Here is a 23,555-nt window from a genome sequence, read left to right as displayed (position 1 = left end):
CACATGAAACATTAAATGTAGTTTAATCTGGAAAAGTAACTGTAAAAATGAAAAATGAATTGAAAAAAAAAAATCACCCTATTAATTCCCTGTTGTGTCTGCTGACTTTATTGACAAATGTACTTTTTACTACTTTTTACTCATGTTAGCCTTCCAAAGTCAACAAAGGTGTGAAAGTAAGCTGGATTCTATTTCTTGGAGTTCATCATCAACAGAATTCTTTATGTTCCAGTCCATTACATCTGTTGAAGGAAATGAAACTGTTCACGTGTTGTTGCAAGCACAGTTTGAAGACGATAGGGTTGCACTGCTGTAACTAGAATTGAATTTAGCCTGCCAAGCTTTGTTACATGCCCACCACACCAGCAGAGGGGCGGAGCCCAGACAGGAACTGGAAGTATAAAGGGCAGGACCTACCGCTCAGCAGGGGGCAGTTGCTAAAGGGGAAGGATATTTCCAGCCTGCTACTTCAGAGAGGAACTTGATTACCCTGAGGACTCACCTGACCTGAGCCAGTGGAGGACCCAGACAGCAAGGGTTTGGTGGGACTACCACTGGCAGCATACCCCAGGGAAGCAGATGATGACCCTTGACCTCAGGTAGATAGGGACAGGGGTGGAGGGATCTGGCTGGATTTGCACTTGAGCCTTTATCAGTGTGTTTTGGCTGGAGCCCTGCTGACCCAGTGACAGAGTATTCTGTCACTGGTAAGGCCCTGGGTTGGGATGCAGTGGAGTTGGGTGGGGTTGTTTTTCCCCCTCCACACCTTTCCACATCACCCCTAGGGTGGCACCTCATCCTGGCCTGTAAAGCCTCAGAGGCTTAGACTATTTGCCTGCCTCGCCCTGACCGAGGGCTTGGGCTACAGATGGCGAAGAGCTAATCCCCTGTATAAAGTTTGCCCACACAGGTGTGACAGCAAGGGAGTGTGGCTTCCTCCAAGAGTACCAGGGAGAGAGCAGCCACATCCTCTACAGTCCCAGAGTAATTTTACTGATCTGCACAAAGTGTTCTGTAACATGCAGATCAGGTTGAGTACTGTCTCCATACTGTGGACTAGTTTGACCAACAGTTGTGTGGTATTTTTGAAGTTAGGTTTCTAAAGTTTTCTTTAATACATGAGCTTCTAAGGTCAAAAGTGAGACAGTGAGCCCTAGTTGTGCCTTATTCAAGCTGCCATTTAAATGGTAGTTCTTTATGTAATATCCCACTGAGGCTGAAAGTTAAATACATAGTTTGGGTAACTCAAACAGCTACTATTGTGGTAAAAGATTCAGACAAGTTGCATTTACGTGCTAGCAGCAGAAAAGCATTCAGTCTCAGCCGTATAGTTTGGAGGATCTTTACAGAATTTACTAGATGCTTTGCTGCCCAACACCTTGTATAAATTCTCACTGTTTGTAGCCATTCCCCAAACTTAAATGTATATTCTAGAAAGAAGTATTATGTTATGAGGACTTGTTAAACACAGAACTGCTTTACTGCAGCACTAGAAGTTTATAAACCAAGTTGTTAATGTTAAAAGTTCACACATTGATTGCTAAAAAACAAACAGGCATTGTTAAGGCATCAGCTGCTGAAAGTCGAATTGAACAAAGTCGACGTCCCGCGGCAGCGTAGACATAGCCCTGGAGAGAAGGCAAGTTCTAAGATGCAGTTTGTAGGGTGGATAAAGAAGACAGGTTTGAAACAATAAGGGTTGTAGCAAAGAGAGTGAGAAACCTTTTGCAGCACACTGGGATAGTAGTTTGTCATAGTTGTTCATGGAGTCATGACCTAAATCCAGTCAACTAACAGAATGCAGAAAACCCCCATGCTATATTCCCAGTAAGAACAAAAATTCACACTATATAGATTCATAGAGTTTAAGGCCCACAGGGACCATTAAATCTTCTAGAATGACCTATATATTGCATTTCCTTAAATTGCATCCAGTTACCCCTGTATGCAGTCCAATAACTTGTGATTGACTAAAACGTTTCTTCTTCTGAAGACTCCAAAAAATGGAGAATCCACCACTTCCCTTGATAGTTTCTTCCAACGATTCATCACCTTCATTGTTGAACATTTTTGCCTTATTTCCAATTTGAATTTCTGACTTCAGCTTCCAGCCATTGGTTTTTTTATGCCTTTCTCCACTAAATTAAAGAACCTGTTACTATCCAGCAAGTTCTTCCCATGAGGGTATAATCAAGACACCTCTCAATCTTTTTGATAAATTAAACAGATTGAGCTCTTCAAGTCTCTCACTGGAAGGCATTTTCTCCAGCCCTCAAATCATTTTTGTGGCTCAACATGGAACAGGTGAAGACTATATCAGGCTTTGAAGCCATTACAACCTAACTAATACCATGGTCATAAACCTCCTCAGCTTCTATTTATTCCCTTGCCATGGAAGAGTATATCACCCAGCCCCTGCAATTTATTCTGCATGGATGGACCTTGCACAGAAGCCACTGAACTTCATGGAACCACGTGCAGGCACATCAGGTCTGCCTATGCATAGTAAATTGAAGGACTGGGACCTATGATAGCAATTGCATTAATTCATGTATCCTATGCTTAGATACTATACTGCTGATCTGAAAACCTATGAAATTATGGACATATACAGGAAGCAAAACTTCTGGTGAGAAAGGAGCAGTTGTGGATAGTTTTTATACACATAAAACATGTTAAAGCACTCTTTGGGGAAAGGACTGTTTTCTTGTATGTCTGTGTAGTCTGTGGCACCTGTTACATGTTACTATGATATAAGTGATTATAGTTTAGAGAAATGAGCAGAACACTAATCTTTTCTGGCAAGAATCTGCTAGGTTCCTTCTCCGAGTCCTGAGGAGAAGTATACAGGAAGGACATAATTTGTCACCTAAATGCTACAGTAAGGGTCACCCTCAAAATAGTTGAATATTGAAAGGTGAGTGAATTGAAAGATGAGAAGGTTTGTACTATCTCTGGCAGATCAGCTGAAGGGCATTGATGGCCAAAGATGAGCATGCTCTCTGAGGAAGAGACAGCAACAATGAGAAGTCTTGTAGTAGGACTAAAGTTCCTTGCCTTTCTGTGCAGAATGTAGCCCAGGCTCTGACAGATGGGGCTTTCTAGTCTGAAAGTAATGGTTTTCATTCTTGATGTGCAAGTTTCCTTCATGAGAACATGTGATCCAGCCTGTAGCGTATTTCAGAGATTCAGACATAGTTTAAAAACTATAGCGAATGCAGGGCATCTCTTTCAGAGTGCCACTAATTGAAAGGAAATTGGCTTTTTCCTGAGCAATTGCAGCTACACTGCTAAAGAGTGCAATTCTGATCAGTCAGAGTTGATGATAAACGAAAAGAAATGCAAGTGTTCTTTACCCATCTTCATCTCTGCACTCCACAATTATTCACTTATGGAAGTGAAGCAACTTTTTGTATAAATCAGCTACAGTTCTTCTCACTAGATGTGGATAAATGAAATATTTCCCCCTCTCATCACTTCCCAAGCACCTCAGGGGAACACCATGAATAACCCACCCTGTTTGTATTTCCTTGACCTTCTGAGATACTATAGGCCACTTCAGTGAATTATTAGCAGGGATACTGCATAAGAAAGGATGCTGGTAAACAGACTTTGCAATTTCAAAAGCCTATTTCTTAAATTATCTTTGTTGCTTTCTGCTAAATGCAAGCTTTTATTTGAAAAAGGCTTCTAGTTGCGTTCCAAAAGGTAAACGTTAATGTCAGTGAAATCTACCCAGAATGTTTCATGTAGCTCCACAACTCACTACTTGAAAATGCATAAGAATAAATCTTTCTGCCTCAAATCTACTAATTTTTCCATCCTAACATCCAACATCTTGTCATTCCATAGTGAGGACTCAGGTGTGAGATTCCAATAAAAATATTAGAGATTTTACACCATGTTGTCATTAATGACAACAGTTTACATCTATAGAAAGGCCAAACCGCTTTGTCCCATTCATCTTATTCACCAATATGTTCCACTTACAATTCATACAGAACATTCTAAACCAATGTTTAAGAATGTTAGATAAAAAATAATGGGTTTTAAAACGCCAAAGTAGTACATATTGTAATAGATGTTTCTTTTTTAAAAAACTCTAGATTTCATTTGCTTTGTGAAAATTTTTTAATGTTTTTCAAATTATCTCTGTAGTCTGTCTTTAATTTTTCATTTAATTAATTATCCACCTTAGAAATTCAAGCATACAGAAATTTATGTTGGCAGACAGGAGCTAAGACTGAAATTATTCTCAAGTATAACACCCATTCCATTAAAAAGTTCAGGCTAAATCCTGTTCATTTTACCTGTCAAATCATCTTCAGAAAATTACAGTACAGTATCAGGTATGATTTTTTTTTAAAAAATTTCAGTATTGCACAAAATCAAGCCAGATTTGATGTTCTCATTCAAAAAAGTCTGAGTTAGATCATACACCATTCAAAATCCATCTTCAGAATTAGATGTAAAATGTGATTAAAAAAACAAATCCTGCACTATGGATGATGGTGAAAGAAACAGACTGTACCAACACAGCAGCAGCATGCACTCAACTCAATGCATAGCATAACAAACCCCAATTGTTATTTGAGAGTTCTGGACATAATAATCGTGAGTGTACATCACAGATGGTCTCAGATGAACAAGCTACTGTCAAAAAGGAGAGTGGCCTTTCAAGTCATCAGAGCAGAAGGACGAGGATGACACATCTGAAAGAATAAGTTTTTTGTGCATAAGTTTATGCATAATTTTGAATCACTGGAGGGTGAAGCTAAAAGTACATAATAAAGACTGCTTAGGTATCTAAAGTTTGATTGAATATAAGTTTTCATTTTTAAATGCAAATCCAAGGAAACTCAGCAGTAGTTTGGCTTTTCATTTCATCTTCTCTGGTTGTTTTAGCTGTGCAGTGATCAACTTCCAATTTCAGGTCTTAGACTCCTAGTTGCGAACCATATGATCTGGGACCTGTAGTAACAGAAGACAAGCATGGTATAATTATATTGTGGTGTTTATTTTAGCACAAAAGTTGGACATCTATTACCAATAGAATATCTTCATCTTCCGAGAAAGGCTCTGCAGATAAGTGTGGCTACTTGACTATTGCGAGAAGTGCTCAGAAAACTTCAATTTTGGCTGATTTCTCAAATCAGCAAATATAGCACATTGTTTTACAGAAAATATTTTCCATTGGATAGTACAGTAATTCAAGCTGTTTTAAATTTGTTACAACTAGCAGAGCTCAGATACCTGTCTTATCATATCCTATCACGCTGCACATAGCCCAAGTTTCTGGGGGTTTTTTATGCTCCTTTTTACTATGCCAATAGCATGGTGCTCTGGATGGGGCACAGGGATGTAAGACAGTGTAGGGGTCTAGTCCTACTGCTGCCAATGACTTGCTGTATTAATTTAGGCAGGTGCCTTAACTTCTCCAATGGCCTGATGCAAACTCTATTGAAGTAAAATGGAATCTTCTGTTTATTTTAATAAGCCCTGGATTGAACGCTACAAAGACTATTCTTGGTCTGATTCCAGGGATTACTGAGCTATCCCAACTCCCAGTGAAGTCACACAGAGTTGTGGGTAAAGTTGAGAGTTTGGGGGTTTTTTGGTGAATAGTAAGTTTATCAAAAAAATGTTTTTTTCAGGGCACTGAACTAAAAAATGTTTAAACATTTTGTTTGGACATGTCCAAAACATTTTGAGGATTTCTAAACAAAACATTTTGACTTTTTATTTAGAAATGGCATTTCATTTTTAATTATAGCCCATTTTAAAAAGGCAAAAAACACATGATATGAACAGCAAAACCAAAAAACTAGGTTCAAGTTTAAACTTATTTTGGCTCAGCCCCTGAACCAAAAAATCCATTATTCAGATCAGCTCTAGTTGTCGGTGCTCAGTTTTTTTCAGGATCAGTTCACTCATGGATACCAACTGGAAAGTCCAGCATTTTGGTGCCATTAGTTATTTATAAAGCTTTATTCAATCATTGCTTCTCACAGATGCTCCATGTCAATAAAGCACGTGTTTTGCTGCACTGGGATAGGATTACTCATATGATTAAAGTTAAGCACTTGTGTCATAGGGCATGCCTGCCTCATAGCACCCTCTGCTGGCCATGTATGGCACTGCCAGCACTTTGTCTCAGTTTCCTTCCCCAAGGTGGGTCTCTACAGCTTTTTTGGCCCTCTGGCCATGTCACAAACACACTTAACACTTTCCGGGTAGAAATTCACAGCAAACTAAAGAGGTTCCTCTGACCTTGGCTGGGTTTCTCCTCAGCCTGCCCTCTGGGCCCTCTTCTCAGCCCCTTTCTGGGTTACCCTTGAATTTTTCTCCAGTTTCAGAATAAAACATTAGCCTAGAGGCTAGTTTCCCTGGAGTATATAGCGTCCTTAAAACCAGGCTCAAGGCCTTCCACAAGCAACTCCCTGTGGCTCCACACCCCAGATTTGAACTTTTCCTAGATCTTAATTTTCAAGAGTTAACTTGATTTAAACTAGTGAATTTATTCTTATAAGCCAATTATTTTCTGCATTTGATTATTTTGCAGGGAGCAGCCATTTTCCTTATTAGAAGTGCATAATTTTGTTAACCATTTCTATGCCTAAACCTTACCAATCATTGGTTACTTTTGTAACTGCCAGCTTCTAAGCATCATACATATTTGTATTAGAAATCTACATTAGTATCTTGTTTACACATCCTGTAACCAACATCCTTTTAAAAAATTGGATATAATCATGGAAATTCAAAAACCCAAAATATAGTCAGATTTAAAATATTTTAAAAACTAAGTGAACTGAAAGATGATAGTTATCTGATAAAGTAAACTTATTCTACTGAGTCAGGACAAATGGTGAATGATACCCATACACCACTAATTTGAAAAGTAATAAGTGAAAGGCAAATGGAAAATTTTTATAAACGAGAGGCACTAAAATATTAAATGACTTACTGCTGCTTTCAAAGCTTGATCCAGATCTTCCAGTATATCTTCTGTGTCCTCCAAACCAATAGATAGGCGAATCAAAGTGTCATTAATCCCAAGAACCTCTCTCTCCTCTTTAGGAACTGAAGCATGAGTCATAATGGCCCTGAAAGAAAAGAAGAATATTATTTCTTTGCAGACCTATCCCTGGGGGGGTTTATTAACTGATTTAGCTGGTCTTTACAATTATTTATCTGCCAGACCTGTAGGAGTGACTATTTTCTGAACAGTAGTTTTGTGATATTCTCTACTTAATCTACATATCAAAAGGCCACATCCTTGATAGCACAAACTGGCCACTGCCAATTAAGTCAATGAGGCATCAGCTAGTGTAAATCTACATAGCTCCATTGTCTTCACTGGGGCTATGCTGGTTTATACTAGCTGAGAATCTGGTACAATATTGCCTGACTATAACTGCTAAGGAAAAACAGTAAGTAATTTGGGCACCATAGCACCAAGTTTTTGTCTGGAAAAAGAAGCAAAATCCTATACTTGCCTCCAACAACTTTTTTATTGTTAAGAAAAATGCATGTGCTATCTAAAAGTTTTCCTTCAGGAATTGGACATCTGTGTCTTGAAGACCATGGTTTAAGGGTAAACACAAAAAACTGAAGTTGTGCAAGTAGGTAAGGTAGAAGAAGAGCTGTTGATTAAAGTAACAAACAAAGAAAAAGTGTATGCTGCCTGTGTTTGTTCCTGCCTGATCTATAGTTTGGAAATGGTGGGTCTTACAGAGATGGATGAAAAAAAGATACAAGTAATAGAAAATTTATATATAAGAGAATGGTAGGCAAAAGGAGGGTAGACAGTGTACATGGAAGAAATTAGGAGGAAGATTAATTTGGGATTCTCAGTGACAGGCTGGAGAGTGCAAGTTTGAGGTGGACTGGATATGTGATAAGAATGGGAGAAGAAAAACCAGAAAAGAAAGAATGGCAGGAATAGGACAGCAAGAAAGGATGTGGAAGATCAAGGATATAATGCAAAGATTGTCAAGAGACGTTTGAAGAGAAAAAGGATTGGAATCTCAAGACTTATAAACCTGTGCCATGGACCAGAAGGAATGGTGTAGAACTGTGGGCAACTCTGACCCCATATAAACCAGAAAAGGAATCAAGAAGGGAAGTGAATTAATAAACATTCCTAGATATTCAGGCCATGTAGGAAATAATTCAGGAGGGGGTTTAAGCAACTAACCATAAATTAATGTAATCTACCTTAATGTAAGAACTGATAGAGCTTTAGACTCAATACTGCCCTTATTGACAGAGCGATATCTCCCATTGATTTCAGTGGGAGCTGATCCCATATGCCAAGGGAGACTAAGACACTGGTCTATAAATTATGCAGAGAATGGCCAATTTTTCCTTTATAGTCTCCTCACCCCAAGCTGACAGACCATATTAGATTCATTTTCACTACTGGCTGCAATGGCTATAGCATTAGAAGAGAAGAACAGCTCTTGAAAGACTCAATAGCCACTTTAACTTCAAAGTCATTCCGATGTAAGGAAGTATTGTTATAATCCCTAGGGTAAAATACACAACGAAGTTTACTGGGTATGAAAAACAGGTGCACTTCGTTTTGTATGCTGTGTATGCCCTCTTGTGTCTGCAGTTAGAATAGCAGACATTTATTCTACACGAGTAAAATGGAAGAATAAGTACAGCAAATGACCATATTACATCTGGATTTAGTTAATCCATTGTCAGTACTTTCATTTGTGGCTTAGCCTCCCACTTTGAAGAAGGCAAGCCAGATAACCATACTGTGCTGCAAGAAAGCCATTGATGATATTATGGAAGAAACTGAGGGACATTCTTTGGATTTATGGTGGCTGAGGGGGTCAGTTCCTTAGTTTCAGTTGATCCAAGTGCTATTAACATAACTTAAGCTTGAACCAGTGATACAGTACAATAGTATTTTTGAGGGAAGAATTTTATCTGCTTTCACTTCATTCACCATTTTACTAATCCTGCTAATTTCTAAAGTTAAGGATAAGAGAGGCGGAGGCCAAACACACTCTGACTTTGGCCCCTGCCTTCTCAAAGGGGCTAATAGTCTCAAAAGGGTTTAAAGACAGACACTCCTTTGAGGAGGTCTGACAGTTACAGGGGTGGCTGAGACAGACATTGTTGGGGAGCTAACTGACCCCTCCCTCCCAGACTCCAGAGGTCGGAAGTAAGATAGGCCTATCTAAGAATTCAGGGAAGATAGATATGCACATAGATTGTTTGTTTGTTTTTAAAAATTCATTTTTCTCCATCCTATGCTGCATTCCTATTGTTAAGATGAAACAATACTTTGTTTTACGAAGACTGTGTGCAGTCACTGTATTCACCATTGGTCATATTTCCTGAAGGGAAGAACTGCAAGTAGCCAAACCCAGTTGGATCTACTGATCAGTCATGTTTGGTACACAGGGCACTCTGGCCCAGCACCTGGTCTAAGAGGGGAAGAATCCTGGGATTCCACCATAAGGAGGTAAAGACTTGAGATCTAAGATATGGAGGGGGTGCACTTAAGAGCCCAGAAAGGGGGACAAACATACAGCTAACTCTAAGCTGCAATACTCCTATCCTGCTTCATGCCCCACCCCCAGTGTGGCATCTACACCAGGACTTGCAAGGGGGTGCTTGGAATGTGGCCTTATGGCCATCTTCCACAATGCCTGTAATACAGGAATTCTCCCTCAACCAGAACCAGGGCTTTTAGGGTCATTTTATACTATGCTGATCCTTTTCTGGTGTTTTACAGGACTAGAGTGGAGGTGAAGAGATTGCTGACAAGGTCTTGGTGACAGCACACTCTACCAATCAAAGAGAGTCTTCCATTGTTTATACTTATAATAAAATAAATCACATCACTGCTCATTCCTTTATCAGCCATAAAGTGCTCACACAATATTAAAAACTAGCTCTATGCTACTTGGACTCAAAGTGAAACATTCAAATTTTAAACACTGCCCAGTTTCAAGATGGCCACAAAATCAACCAGAATCTTTTCTTCCACAGTGTGTGCACCTTAACGATTGTTTCCAGTAGAGATTTAAGATGAAGACTGACTTACGGATGTTCTGCTAGGCTTTCATATCCTCCCAGACTCTCAGCCAGTGCAAAAAGCTACACCAGGAAATACAAAAGTTCACTTTTAATAAACAAGCAGTTTTTCATTTGAAACAGAGGCAGGAGGATTTAAAACAGCTACCTTTGTAGAGAAAAAGATAGTTACATCCAAAAACATGCTTAATGTTAAAGTGGAATTTTGTATTCATGGGACTAGAAAAAAAAAAAACCACAAAAAACTTTCATGCCCTGGGAAAAAAATACTGGATGCAATAAGAAGAAACAATTGGTATGTAGTTACCAGCAAAAAGTTACTGGGGTCTGATGTACATTAGCCTAACTTGCCTATGGAAGAGAAAGTAAACAACTCAAGGGAGAAGTTTTTGCCAAGGCTGACCAGTTTTGAGTATAATCAAAATTAGGGATGGGGTGAATCTGTGTGAATAAAATAAGAACAGAACTAAATCTTTAAGGTGGCATTACTCACTTCTCTCTCTTTACTATGTCCCTCTCCTGTCCTAACTATTAATTCTTCTAGTTTCATGCACCTCTGCATTTTCTGGGCTCAACCACAAGCAGAACTGATGAAACACTGTTTCAGAGGCAGCCTTACTAGAAACAGAAAGGTCATGAGTTTCTTTACTCACAACATTACTCATATAATTTTTTCCTTTGAGGACTGCCCAACACCCATTAAAAGTCTTCACTAAACACTAATCTTTAATCAGAAATGTGTTCTGGCACTAGATGACAAAAAGCTCGCCACATACTCAGCTGCATTCAGAAATATGTACTAGATGTGTGTTTGCTGAGGATGCAGCAGCTGCTGTCAGGATCAGCACGCCTGACATTGTTCCTCTTACATTCAGGAGCAATCCAGTCATTATACTGCCAGAATAAAACACCTCTTTCCTTAAGGATCAGCCCAAAAACTGATTAGCCAGGGGCTAGAGGTGATCCTTGATTCTGGAATTTGCTATTAACCCAACAGAGGCAGAGACCTTCCAGCACAGCTTAAAAGGCTCATTTCTGTACTCGAAACTTTGTTTGTGGGATGTTGTTTGATTATGTCAAATTTCAATTGTGATTTTATTTGGGGAACGAGGGTCAGTGGTGGGGTGTTATGGGAGGAAGAGGAATCCTTAATTTGACTGTCAGTTTAGATACTAATTGGTTCTGTTTTAAAATTTACCCAAATGTGTCCAGAGGACAATAGCTATGAACAGATTAAAAAATGAAGTTTAAGAGAAAGGAAGCTAAACAATGCGCTAAAGCTCATGTTAAGAGAACACCTTTCAGGTGATGTGATCAAAAGAGGCAACACTTCCTTTTGGAACATGGATCATGAAACAATCTCAAAGGCATTTTCTTTTGTCAACTATTTTAAAATGTTCTAGCAGTGTTACCTCAGCAGCAGCTCCTCTGCTTTCAAATGGCACTAATAGTTGTTGGAAGATATGCAAATACTTTATTAGTATCAAATGGGCTGATACACCCTTTTCTTCCCTCATATTAGTGTCCTGTCTCATGGTTATTCATTATTTAGGTTGTGGTACAGTAGATCCTCAAAGATATGAACACCTTGGAAACGCAGGTTGTTTGGAACTCTGAAATGTTTGTAACTCTGAACAAAACGTTATGGTGGTTCTTTCAAAAGTTTAAAACTGAACATCGACTTAATACAGCTTTGAAACTTTACTATGAAGAAAAACGCTGTTTTTAACCATCTTAATGTAAAAGAAACAAGCACAGAAAGTTTCCTTACCTTGTCAAGTCTTTATTTTAAACTTTCCCTTTATTTTTTAGTACTGTGCTACCACCTTTACTCTTATATCCCCTACAGTCAATGTCTTCCAGGTAAGGCTGGGAGAGATCTCTGCAATGGTGGCACCTGGCACTAAGGAACCTGGCAGCACACTGCCTGGTTTGCAAACAGCTCCCTGCCCTATTCCTGTTTCTTGTCTTTGGGCTGGGCTGGGGGGGCCTGCCCCCAATCCTTGGCACTACAAGGAGCACAACTGTGGGCATAGCTTGGGCTGCATCAGTGCACGTGCAGTGCAGACCGTTGCCCTTTAAAACTCCTCCAGAGTGCAGCTTGCCGGCGGCAGCTCAGACTCTGACTCCTCCTCATGCTCCAGGCCAGGCTCTGGCTGCAAGAGCAGCAGCACCCATCCTAAAGCTGGCAGCTTCCTTGCAGCATCAGCAGCTTGGGCTGCGGCAACTTTTTTCCTGGGCTGGGACTGAACTTGCAAGCATATCCCTCTCCTGGCGGCAGGAGTGGTGATGGTGAAAACAGCGTCCCTCCCCCAATGGGGTTGGGGGGATGAAACAGCACCCACGGCTTATAGGAAAGCAGTGCAGAACCCAGGCTGCTTGTGCTTTGCCTCTTCAGGCTACTGTGGGCTGGCAGCAGGGGCTCACAGCAGTGCCCGTAAACCTCAGCATATTCACCTCCTATCTGTAAGTGGTTGCCCCTCACATGGTGAGTGGGGGTGGGGTCAGGAAGCCCAGATGTGCCTATCTTTAAGATGCAATACAGGCACAGTACAATATTTTTTAATTTTTTTCCCCTCTGCTGATTGCTTATTTCTGGGTCCACACAGTGTCTGGTTGACCAGTATTCGTATCTTTGAAGTTCTACTGTACCACCAAAATAGATCAGTAGCTTTCCAAACACAGAGGAAGATAGTCCCTGCCTTGAAGAGAACCACTTCCTCTTTCACCACACAACCAGAACCCTAATTGAGTCACAATCAGATTCTCTTACAGAATTGGTTTCCATTTGTTTGAAGGGAAATTACCTTTAAATTCTTCAGAAAAATGTCAGCTTGTTCAAGATTTCCTTTAATGTAAAAGGTGACCATCCCAGGACAGCCAGTGCACTGATGCTTCATCAGCTCATGCTGAGGATGTGAGGGCAGTCCTGAAATTAGTCACACACTGTATAAACACTTTTACTGAGACTGTTAAAACTGCATCAGAGAAGAGCAAGCCACACTAGGGCACATAAAAATCAACCTTCAAATGTTAAGAAATATAGAACCAACTGCAAGATAAATGCCTATGCCAGAGTAATAACTTACAAATCAAATTCTATGGCTGTATCAGCAACACCTAGGAATGCAGCAGTCCAGTACCAAACAGGACCAGAACCAAAATATCTTCTGCTCAGAAATCCTGCAACTTACCAGGATAAATGACTTTTTCTACCCGGGGATTTGATTCAAGGTACTGAGCAACAGCCAGTGCATTGTGGAAATGCTGCTTCATCCGGATCTGCAGTGTCTTTAAACCCCGATTGCAAAGGTAACAGTCAAAAGGAGATGGAACTGCTCCAAGGGCTATAAAGCAACACAATATTACAAATATAAAAACATTTCGACATTACTGAGTAAGATCTTAATTTCCAAACTGAACCCTCATGTAAACAGATGCAATCCCCATTGATTTCTATGGGAGCTTTGCCTGTTTAACCAGGGTGGACTTTGGCACCTTTCTGGAAACTCAAATACAATACTTTGATACCACACTAAGAATATTCTAACTTTAAAACAAGATAAGGGAGAGAGAAAAAAATACATGGGTTTGTATTTTCCCCCTCTCCCTGCCCACAGGATAAGAGAGAGTCAGGCAGTAGCCAGAAGACTGAAGACACAGGGATGAATCTTATCAGACATAATACACATGCACTCCCTCAGATTACTTTGTTTAGACTTGCATGAGGCAAGCAGAATACAAAGTGTTCTTTATTTAATGGATAAAAATACACAGATGACAGAAAAGAAAATGCAGCTGCCAAAACATAAGATTCCCAATGTATCATACAAAAAAAATCAGGGGTGTGCTGAGTAATTTGGTCCTGGGTCTAAAAGAAAACATTTAAAAATGGACAGCAGCTACATGAAGTAGTTTATTAATTATATGCTTCCTTATATAAATATAAGGAGATATTTTGCAGGGTGTTAAGGGAGGGGGAGAAAACTAATATTTAAATGAGTTCAGAAAGGTACTGTCCTGGCAGCCCTGCAGCCACAAGTCTTCTGTTTATTTACAGAACAGATACTGCTTCAATCCTCATCTGAAAGACTACTTCCAACAGACAAGGGTACATAAGAACATAAAGAAAAGCCATATTGGGTAGACCACTGGTCCATCTAACCCAGTATCCTGTGTTCTGACAATGGCCAATGCCAGGTGCTTCAGAGGAAATGAATAGAACAGGAAATCCTCAAGTAATCCATCCCATCAGCCATTCCCAGCCTCTGGCAAACAGCAATCTCTGCCTATACTGGATAATAGCCATTGATGGACCTAGCCTCCATCTAGATAACTAGAACTTATCTAGTTCTTTTTTGAACCCCATTATAGTCTTGGACTTCACAACATCCTCAGGCAAGGAGTTCCACAGGTTGACTGTGCGTTGTGTGAAGAAATACTTCCTTTTGTTCATTTTAAACCTGCTGCCTATTAATTTCATTTGGTAACCCTTAGTTTTTGTGTTATGAAGAGTAAACAATACTTCCTTATTTACTTTCTCCAAACCAGTCATGATTTTATAGACTTCTATCATATCCCCCCTTAGCTGTCTCTTTTCCAAGATGAAAAGTCCTAGTCTTGTTAATTTCTCCTTATATGGAAGCTGTTCCATTCTGCTAATCATTTTTGTTGCCCTTTTCTGTACCTTTTGCAATTCCAATATATCTTTTTTGAGATAGGGCAACCAGATCTGCATGCAATATTCAAGATGTAGGCATACCATGGATTTATAAAGAGGCAATATGATATTTTCTGTCTTATTATCTATTCTTTTCCTAATGATTCACAATATTCAACTAGCTTTTTTGACTGCCGCTGCACATTGAGTGGATGTTTCCAGAGAACTATCCACAATGACGCCAAGATCTTTTTCTTTAGTGGTAACAGCTAATTTAGACCCCATCATTTTATATGCATAGTTGGGATTATGTTTTCCAATGTGCATTACTTTCAGTTTATCAACATTGAATTTCATCTGCCATTTTGTTGCCCAGTCACCCAGTTTTGTGAGATCCCTTTGTAACTCTTCGCAGTCTGCTTTGGACTTAACTATCTTGAGTAGTTTTGCATCATCTGCAAATTTTGCCACATCACTCTTTACCCCTTTTCCCAGACCATTTATGAATACCTTGAACAGTACTGGTCCCAATAAAGACCCCTGTGGGACACCACTATTTACTTCTCTCAATTCTGAAAACTGATCATTTATTCCAACTCTTTGCTTCCTATCTTTTACCCAGTTACTGATCCAGGAGAGGACCTTCCTTCTTATCCCATGATAGCTTACTTTTGCTTAAGAGCCTTTGGTGAGGGACTTTGTCAAAGGCTTTCTGAAAATCTAGGTAAACTATATCCACTGGATCACCCTTGTCCACATGCTTGTTGACCCCCTCAAAGAATTCAAATAGATTGGTGAGGCATGACTTCCTTTACAAAAAACATGTTGACTCTTCCCCAAGAAATTGTATTCCTCTGTGTGTCTGATAATTCTGCCTTGCTATAGTTTAACTTTCAAGCAATTTGCCTGCTATTGAAGTTAGGCTTACAGGCCTATAATTGCTGGGATCGCCTCTGGAGCCTTTTTTAAAAATTGGTGTCACATTAGCTATCCTCCAGTCATCTGATACAGAAGCTGATTTAAATGATAGGTTACATAGTTAGTAGTTCTGCAATTTCACATTTGAATTCCTTCAGAATTCGAGTGGATACCATCTAGTCCCGATGACTTATTACTGTTTAATTTATCAATTTGTTCCAAAACCTCCTCTACTGTCATCTCAGTCTGGGACAACTCCTCAAATTTGTCACCTAAACAGAATGACTTAGGTTGGGACTCTCCCTTATATACTCAGCTGTGAAGACCGATGCAAAGAATTCATTTAGTTTTTCCACAATAACCTTATCTTCCTTCAGTGCTCCTTTAGCATCTTGATCGTCCAGTGGTCCCACTGGTTGTTTAGCAGATTTCCTGCTTCTGATGTACTTAAAAAAAAATTTGCTGTTAATTTTTGAGTCTTTGGCTAGCTGTTCTTCAAATTCTTTTTTGGCCTTCCTGATTATATTTTTACATTTCATTTGCCAGAGTTTATGCTCCTCTCTATTTTCCTCAATATGATTTAACTTTCATTTTTAAGATTACTTTTTGCCTCTAATTGCTTATTTTATTTTGTTGTTTAGCCACGGTGGCACTTTTCTGGTCCTCTATGTTTTTTAATTTGGGATATACATTTAAATTGAGCTTATATTTGTCTTTAAAAAGTTTCCATGCAACTTGCAGGGATTTCACTTTTGGTACTGTACCTTTTAACGTCCATTTAAATAACTTCCTCATTTTTGTGTAGTTCCCCTTTCTGAAATTAAATACTACTGTGGTGGACTGCTTTGGTATCCACCCCATCCTCCCCCCCTCCAACAGGGATGTTAAATTTTATTATGTTATGGTTATTTTTACCAAGCTATATTCTTGGACCAGATCCTATGCTCCACTTAGGACTAAATCAAGGATTGCCTCTTCTCTTGTGGGTTTCAGGACTAACTACTCCAAGAAGCAGTCATTTATGGCATCAAGAAACTTTATCTCTGCATCCCGTCCTGAGGTGACATGTACCAAGTCAACAAAGAGATAGCTGAAATTTCTCATTATTATTATTTATTTTTATAGCTTCTCTAATCTCCCTGAGCATTTCACAATCACTGTCACCATCCTAGTCAGGTGGTTGGTAGTATATCCCTCCTGCTATATTCATATTATTCAAGCATGGAATTACTATACACTGAGATTCCATGGCAGTTTGCTTCAATTAAGACTTATTTCACTTGACCCTACTTTCTTTCACATATAGTGCCACTCCCACCAGTATGACCTATTCTGTCCTTCCGATATATTTTGTACCATGGTATTACTTTGTCCCATTGATTATTCTCCTTCCACCAAGTTTCTGCAATGCCTTTTATATCAATATCATAGTTATTAATGTTATTAATGTAGTTATTAATTGTTTGTACTACAGTGGGATTAGAGGCTCAATTCTGTTGGCACTGTACAAACACACAGTAAGAGACAGCTCCTGCCTGAGAGAGTTTGCGATCTAGGGTCCTGATCCTGCGAAGACTTCTACACATGCCTATATTTATATGCTGCGTAGTCCCATTGAAGTCAGTCTTCCCAGGATCTGAGTCTCATTTCAGATGTTTCTATATTCAGTCTTAAGCCACTGCTGAACTGGCCCACTCAAAGTTCCATTTTAAAAGGTAATTAAAATGTGTCTAAAACATAAGCAAAAACAAAAAACCAAACCAAACCACAAACACCTCTGTGTGACAGACTGACAGTATCGTGTAATATCTGGGACAAACCTAATGGAATTAAGATAAACTTTAAGTAAGTTAAACTTTATTGAATGAGGTTTAATATCTTTAGGTATTTGTATTAAATATGTAAGTGTGTATATGTTATCATGGAATTGTCCGTATCTTCTTTGGTAGGCGGGAGATGCTTATGTCATTTCTCCACTATCAGCCCTTTGAGGCCACCCTCCGGGAGAGGTGCACAAATACTAGTTCAAACTGATTCCCCAGACACCAACAGACAAGGACAGGGTTTTTAGATAAATAGCCTGGTTTCAAACTGGCTCGGAGCCTTCTTTCTGATCCAGTAAATGGACAGGCCCCAATCCTTAGGGAAGATTTGGAAGGTCTTGGCCTACTGAGGCCCCATAAGACTGGATGTCTGTTCTGACTTGAAGCAGTGATAAACTTGAAACCACAAGAAACCCCTTGGGTGGAGTACTGAAGGTTTGCTGCTGTCAGAGCCCATGTCAGGGTTGGGGTGATCTCTGGTAAGCTTATTAGCATGCGTGCCGGCTCTTTTATTGTTTTTAATGTTTTGTCTGTAGCGCTTTTACCTTAAGAATAACATATCATGGATATATGGATTGCATGTATGTAAATACACTGTATGCTTTCTGCTATGTACAGGCATACCTGGATCCAATACGTTTTAAAGCATTTCCTGTGTTGGTTACTTACCATTTTGTAAGAATTTAAGCCTTTCATAGAGATCATCACAGTTTACTGAAACCAGTCCCATTACAACATCACTGTGCCCTGAAGATAAAAGAAGAACATTAAATTGTTAACATGTTTGTATTCAGAAAGCTTTCAATATATAAAGGATTGGGGGGATTGTTTTCGTGGTCCTGCTACTACACATTTCCTTTTCTGGTTTTGCAGTTCCAGACATCAGATATTCCTCCTCGCTGCTGTTTTCATCTACACACTGACATTCAGGCCAAGATTCAGAATAGCCTCATCCAAGATCATGGGTAGTGCTGTGCTCTGTAGCCATTGGCAGGGCCTGCTTTTACAATGGAACAGTTGCCATCTAACCTTTTCTCAGAATACCTGACATTTGTGACCCCCTGCTCTCCACTTGACAGAGAGCAGGTAACACGTCCATCTAGCAGTTCAGTGTGTTTCTAGGGAGCAGACAAAACCGTAGATGTTTCTCTGAGCCCATTTTAGTGACAGTGGCCACTACACTTGAGTGGCTTTTGTTCACTTTAACAAAGCTTGATTTTTCCATAACCAGTGTTTATAGAGTGTTGTAACCTGATGTCCAGCTGCAGGACCCTGTAATGTACCTGAGTGACAGGCTGTAGGACCTTGTAAGGAAGTACAGAGCTATTTTTCTGACTCACTCTGGAAATCAGATCATTTTAATTCCACTCAGGAATAGAATATTTGGACGCTTTGCTGTACTACTGATTGATCTCTTTATCTCAGAGAAGCCCTTGCAATCATCACAGTACACTTTCGTCAATGAAACAATTCCCCACTCCAGTAATGCCCCCTGACGGTGAGGGGTTGTCCACCAGCTTTGCACCAGCTACTGCAGCCCCAGCCAGCAATCCATCTGAGAGTCACTGGCTGATGCACTCCCTTTATCGAACTGCCTGCAGTTGCTGCCTGGCGAATGTCTCAGCCAGAGTGAGGGTAGGGGAATACTGTTAGGGGACATGGTGGTTGTGTGGGTCAATGATGCATAGCTGGAGATCCAGGTGAGGACCTACAGAGAAGGAGAAGAGGGTTTGTAAATGGGGGATGGGGATATCCATGATCTAAAGGGATACACTGGCTAAGGAGCTGTCAGAACTAACAACTATCCTGGAAGACAGCAGTCAGAATTCACAGCATTGATTGTGAAAGTGTTTTCCATTTACAGTAGCACCCAGTTTATTAAGCTTCCACTGACTAAAGCCTAGTCTACACTGGCGACTTAGGTCAACTTAAAGTCACTTAAGTCGACTTACTTACACCCGCGTCTACACTGGCACCACTGTTAATTCGAATTAAGGTTTTTCTAAAACCGACTTAATAACACCACCTCTGCAAGTGGCTTAGCGCCTAATTCGAATTTGTTAAATCGATTTAGTGTCAGTGTAGACACAACAGAACTTAAATTGAATTGACCTCCGGAATGTATTCCACAATGCCCTGTTTTGACTGCTCTGCACAGTTGCGCTGTGCTGCTCAGTGGTCATGCTAGCAGGAAAAGTCCCCTCCCCTCAAGCCCCAGAAAGATTTGAATTTTCATTTCCTGTGCTGCCAGCGTGGAGAGAGCTTTGTCACTGTTCTCCACATGGCTACTGCAAAGCCCAAACACGCTCCAGCATGGAGTCGACCAGAGGTCTTAGAACTCATCAGTCTGTGGGGTGAGGAGTCCATTCTGGCTCAGCTCAGAGACAGCAAAAGGAATCTGAACATTTATGGGAAGATATCCCAGGGCATGCTGGAGAAGGGACACAAGAGGGACGCGCAGCAGTGCCGCGTGAAGATCAAGGAGCTGCGCCAGTTGTATCAGAAAGCCAGGGAAGCTAACAGTCGTTCTGGCTCCTCGCCCAAAAAATGCCGGTTCTATGATGAGGTGCATGCAATTCTTGGTGGGGATCCCACCACGGTACCTCCACACAGCATCGATACCTCCGCTAGGTCACAGTCCATGATCAACAATGAGGACTCCGTGGATGAGGAGGAGGAAGCTGAGAGCAGGGTGCAGGAGAGCAGGGTGTCCGTTCTCCCAGAAAGTCAGGACTTATTCCTGACCCCCGAGTAGTCCAGCAGCATATAGCAGCACAAATGATCCCGGGGAAGGTACATCTGGTGAGTTTTTCTTCTTCTTAGCATTTCTGTCCTTTTACATTGGGGGAGGAGGGGGGAGGGCACGAAGGGGATCTCAGGCGTTTCGGTGACTGTACTGGGGGTTACCCAAGGATCAGTTTTTTTGTGTGATGAGAAATGCTACGTTTATCATCAGCTGGTATCTCACAGAAACTTTCATGTATGTAATCTGTTATCCCTTGAAAAACTTTTCAGGGGAGGGCTCCCTTGTTCCTTCCTCCACTGAAAGCTACTTCGCTGCAATCAAGGTATCCTGCATTATGGCAGAACACTCCGGGTACCCTGCTGCGTCCAGCAAATCTGTGTTTTAAGCATAGCCTCCCCTCCCATGCTATCAGCAGTTCCTCTCTGTAAAGGTTTAAAATACAAACAGAGTTTCCGCCCCCCCAGCACCACGCTGTCCGCAGTTCCTCTCTGTAAGGGTTTAAAATACAAGCAGAGCTTGCCCCCTCCACCACATTGTCCTCAGATTCTCTCTGAAATGGCATAGCGAGCAGACCATTCTAGGACATCAGGAATGGAATGAGCCTCTGTGTTTGCCCTGTGCACTGCATGGAGATTACTGTCTATATTGTAGCAGGGGATCATTATCTAAATTGTTACATTTGTATCATTTTCTTCACAATGCTAACTGTGGCTACCTTGTTATTTTTCTTTCATTCTGTAGACACCTCTGCACTGCACCCACACTTAAGAAATGCTGTGGAGTAAAAAAGTGGAACGAAAATACTTTTCCTGTTTGTTTGGGGGTGGGGAAGAAGGATGGGGGAAGCAGCATTGCATCCTGAGATGATGACATTCGTCTCAACAGCCACCGTGGCTAGTTGCACTGTGGGATAGCTACCCACATTGCACTGCTTTCCAAATTCGAATTAAGACTGGTCAGTGTAAACGCAAGTGACCAGCGCAAACAGCGTAGTGTGTACACGCTGCTGTGATTTCTAAAAATCAGCTGCTGAAAGTCAAATTAAAGAAAGTCGACTTCCTGCAGCAGTATAGACGTAGCCTAAAGCTTTACCCCTACACATTTTAAGAGGTAACTCCAGTCAAGTGGCCTTCCACACACAGGATTTCTGCACATGGACATAAGGTGCTTTTCAATCAGCTGAGGGTCATTACAATGAACGGCTCTTTGTAACAGACAAGAGAGAAAGGCAGAAGATCCTAGAGGGAGAAATCCTAGTCAACCTGCTCAGGAGAGATCTTAGGTTTGAAAATACAGTCCTGTTTTAGGGCTTTGTTATTTTAATTAAAAATAAAGGCAAACCAGTTGGACAGTATCTGTTGTGTGTGTGCTGTGGTTAGGAGCAGGATGAAGATATCACCCATCTACAGGTATGTCCATAACAAGAATTACTGAGGGCTCTTCAGTAAGATGCGGAGAAAAAAGAGCATCAAGTAGCAACAGAAACTGATATTTTATGGCATTTATTATTGGTTTTAAACAAAACCAAGAGAACTTTTGAGCTATGTAATATTCAGACACTTACCATTCATGTATTTGGTTGCTGAATACATACAAATATCTGCTCCAAGAGACAAAGGACGCTAAAATGGAATAAAAATAGAAGATCTGATTTAACATTTTTTCACCATTTTCTATCACAAATTACTCTACACACCATCCCACAGAAAGCAGGAATTCGGTGATCAAAAACAGAAGACTCAGGTGACAGATACACGGGGTGGGAATTTCAAAAGCATTGGTCTATCTCCCATTGACTTCAGTGGGAGAAAAGTTAAGGCAATGCAGAGCTCTTCTGAAAATCCCTAGTTTTTTAAAATTATTTTATTTCCATTTACAGAATGCACCTACCAGACAGCCTGTAGGTGCATACAGAATAGTAATCACTTCAACACTGTTACAATCAAATCAATGCTAACTGCACATACGAAATAACTTCCCCGGCCAATCAGAACCCTGAGCCTCTACAAAGAAAGTGCAAGTAATCAGGCCAATTTGTTCACTGCATTTTTTTATGTCAGTGTCGGGATTTACCTTTCACCTTAATGACTCTGCCAAAAGGAAGGTTGAAAAGTTTGCAGGAGCAACTGACAAACAGAATCCTTTACATTTGCTCAAGTTTTCCAGTTGCTCTTCCAAGCTAAGAGCAATTGGAAATGACAAGACTAACAGCTGCTTTCTCTAAAGCGAACAATGATATGATTTTATACCCATTATTAAATTACAGACAGCACATTATTACCCTTTAACCCTTACACTGTTTGTCCAGTGTGCTAAAAGGTCAATGTATTTAATAGATTCAGAACAAGAGAAGGTAGAAAAATCTTGCTATCAGACTACGTATGGAAGTTTGTATGGTCTTGCTGTTATCCCTCAATAATGGAATAGTAACGTAAACTCTAGGAAACACACTGAAGTAATAATAATTTAATAGGGATCATTATCCTCTTAGCATAGGGTATCAGTAGCAACCTTCAAGTGTGTAATATATTACCTTTTAATACTTGTCAGACAATCCTACAGGGTTAATCATTGACACAGATTTTCTCTCTTGTGATCAGGTTAATAGAAGACATGCTAGCTAGACAAATTATTGCGTACATTTACATTGCTCCTTCAACACATTTCCATACTGAGTCTTGCAGAAGCAACTCAGAGCCAAATTAGAAAAAAAGACTACTAAACTTTTGACAACTAGGGCCCCAACTCAGCAAAGCACATGCTTAAATTTTAAGTACTTGCTTGAATGCTTTGATAAACCAGTGCCTTTAAGGAAGAATATGAGGTACTATCCTAACAATGCCAAACATTACAACTTTGTATTTGTGCAGACCTACTTTAATTGCATTCAAATCCTTTATTTTGAAGGGCCCCCTCAATTTATGAAGAAATTAAAAAACAAACCAAACATGACAATTCCTGTTCCCAAAATACAGTAAATTAATCTAATTTTCATTAAATCAGACAGTTTGCATGTGTCTCTTGGCATGAACTGGAAACTATACTTTGTCTGAAACTTATTCACTATACTTCAGGATTTTTTAACTTGAAAAAGCATTCTCTGCTGCATGTGTTTCTACTGCACAAATGGAAAAAATAGGGGAGCTTTCTGTGGCCAAAATAATAAGCTCCAAATTACCACAAATAATAACTAAAGACTCAAAAGGCTAAAGGGATTCTTTTATATTTCCAAGATGCTGAGTTCAAATACCATTGAGTTTACTGTGTTAAAACACTTTGATCACTTTCTCTCCAAATCAATGAAATTACAGATTTATACTTTTTAAAGAAAACAATTAAAAACACA

The 23,555-nt window shown here is 40.1% G+C and overlaps 1 protein-coding gene and 1 long non-coding RNA gene across 2 annotated transcripts in view; one reads left to right on the top strand and one right to left on the bottom strand.

The window, feature by feature from the left end:
- The first annotated feature begins 445 nt into the window (after positions 1-445).
- LOC137163223 (uncharacterized) lies at positions 446-10,362 on the top strand. The gene is made up of 3 exons (XR_010922663.1): positions 446-599; positions 9,366-9,487; positions 9,761-10,362. It is a non-coding gene; the product is annotated as an uncharacterized lncRNA (long non-coding RNA).
- The window catches only part of CTH (cystathionine gamma-lyase), a 32,691-nt gene continuing 13,179 nt past the window's right edge, over positions 4,044-23,555 (bottom strand). Inside the window, exons 6-12 of the mRNA XM_067563379.1 lie at positions 21,774-21,831; positions 18,133-18,210; positions 13,257-13,409; positions 12,870-12,991; positions 10,073-10,125; positions 6,968-7,106; positions 4,044-4,971 (exon numbers count right to left, since the gene is read on the bottom strand). Coding sequence (XP_067419480.1) covers positions 4,945-4,971; positions 6,968-7,106; positions 10,073-10,125; positions 12,870-12,991; positions 13,257-13,409; positions 18,133-18,210; positions 21,774-21,831 — 630 coding nt within the window. The 3' untranslated portion in view covers positions 4,044-4,944. The remainder of the gene's footprint in view (positions 4,972-6,967; positions 7,107-10,072; positions 10,126-12,869; positions 12,992-13,256; positions 13,410-18,132; positions 18,211-21,773; positions 21,832-23,555) is intronic.

Source organism: Emydura macquarii, unplaced genomic scaffold, assembly GCF_026122565.2.
Source record: "Emydura macquarii macquarii isolate MOO-44397 ecotype Brisbane River unplaced genomic scaffold, CSIRO-AGI_Emac_v2 contig_2481, whole genome shotgun sequence".
Classification (NCBI taxonomy): Eukaryota; Metazoa; Chordata; order Testudines; family Chelidae; genus Emydura; species Emydura macquarii.
Note: the sequence above shows the minus strand (reverse complement) of the source record. Positions and strands in the feature narration are given on the sequence as shown.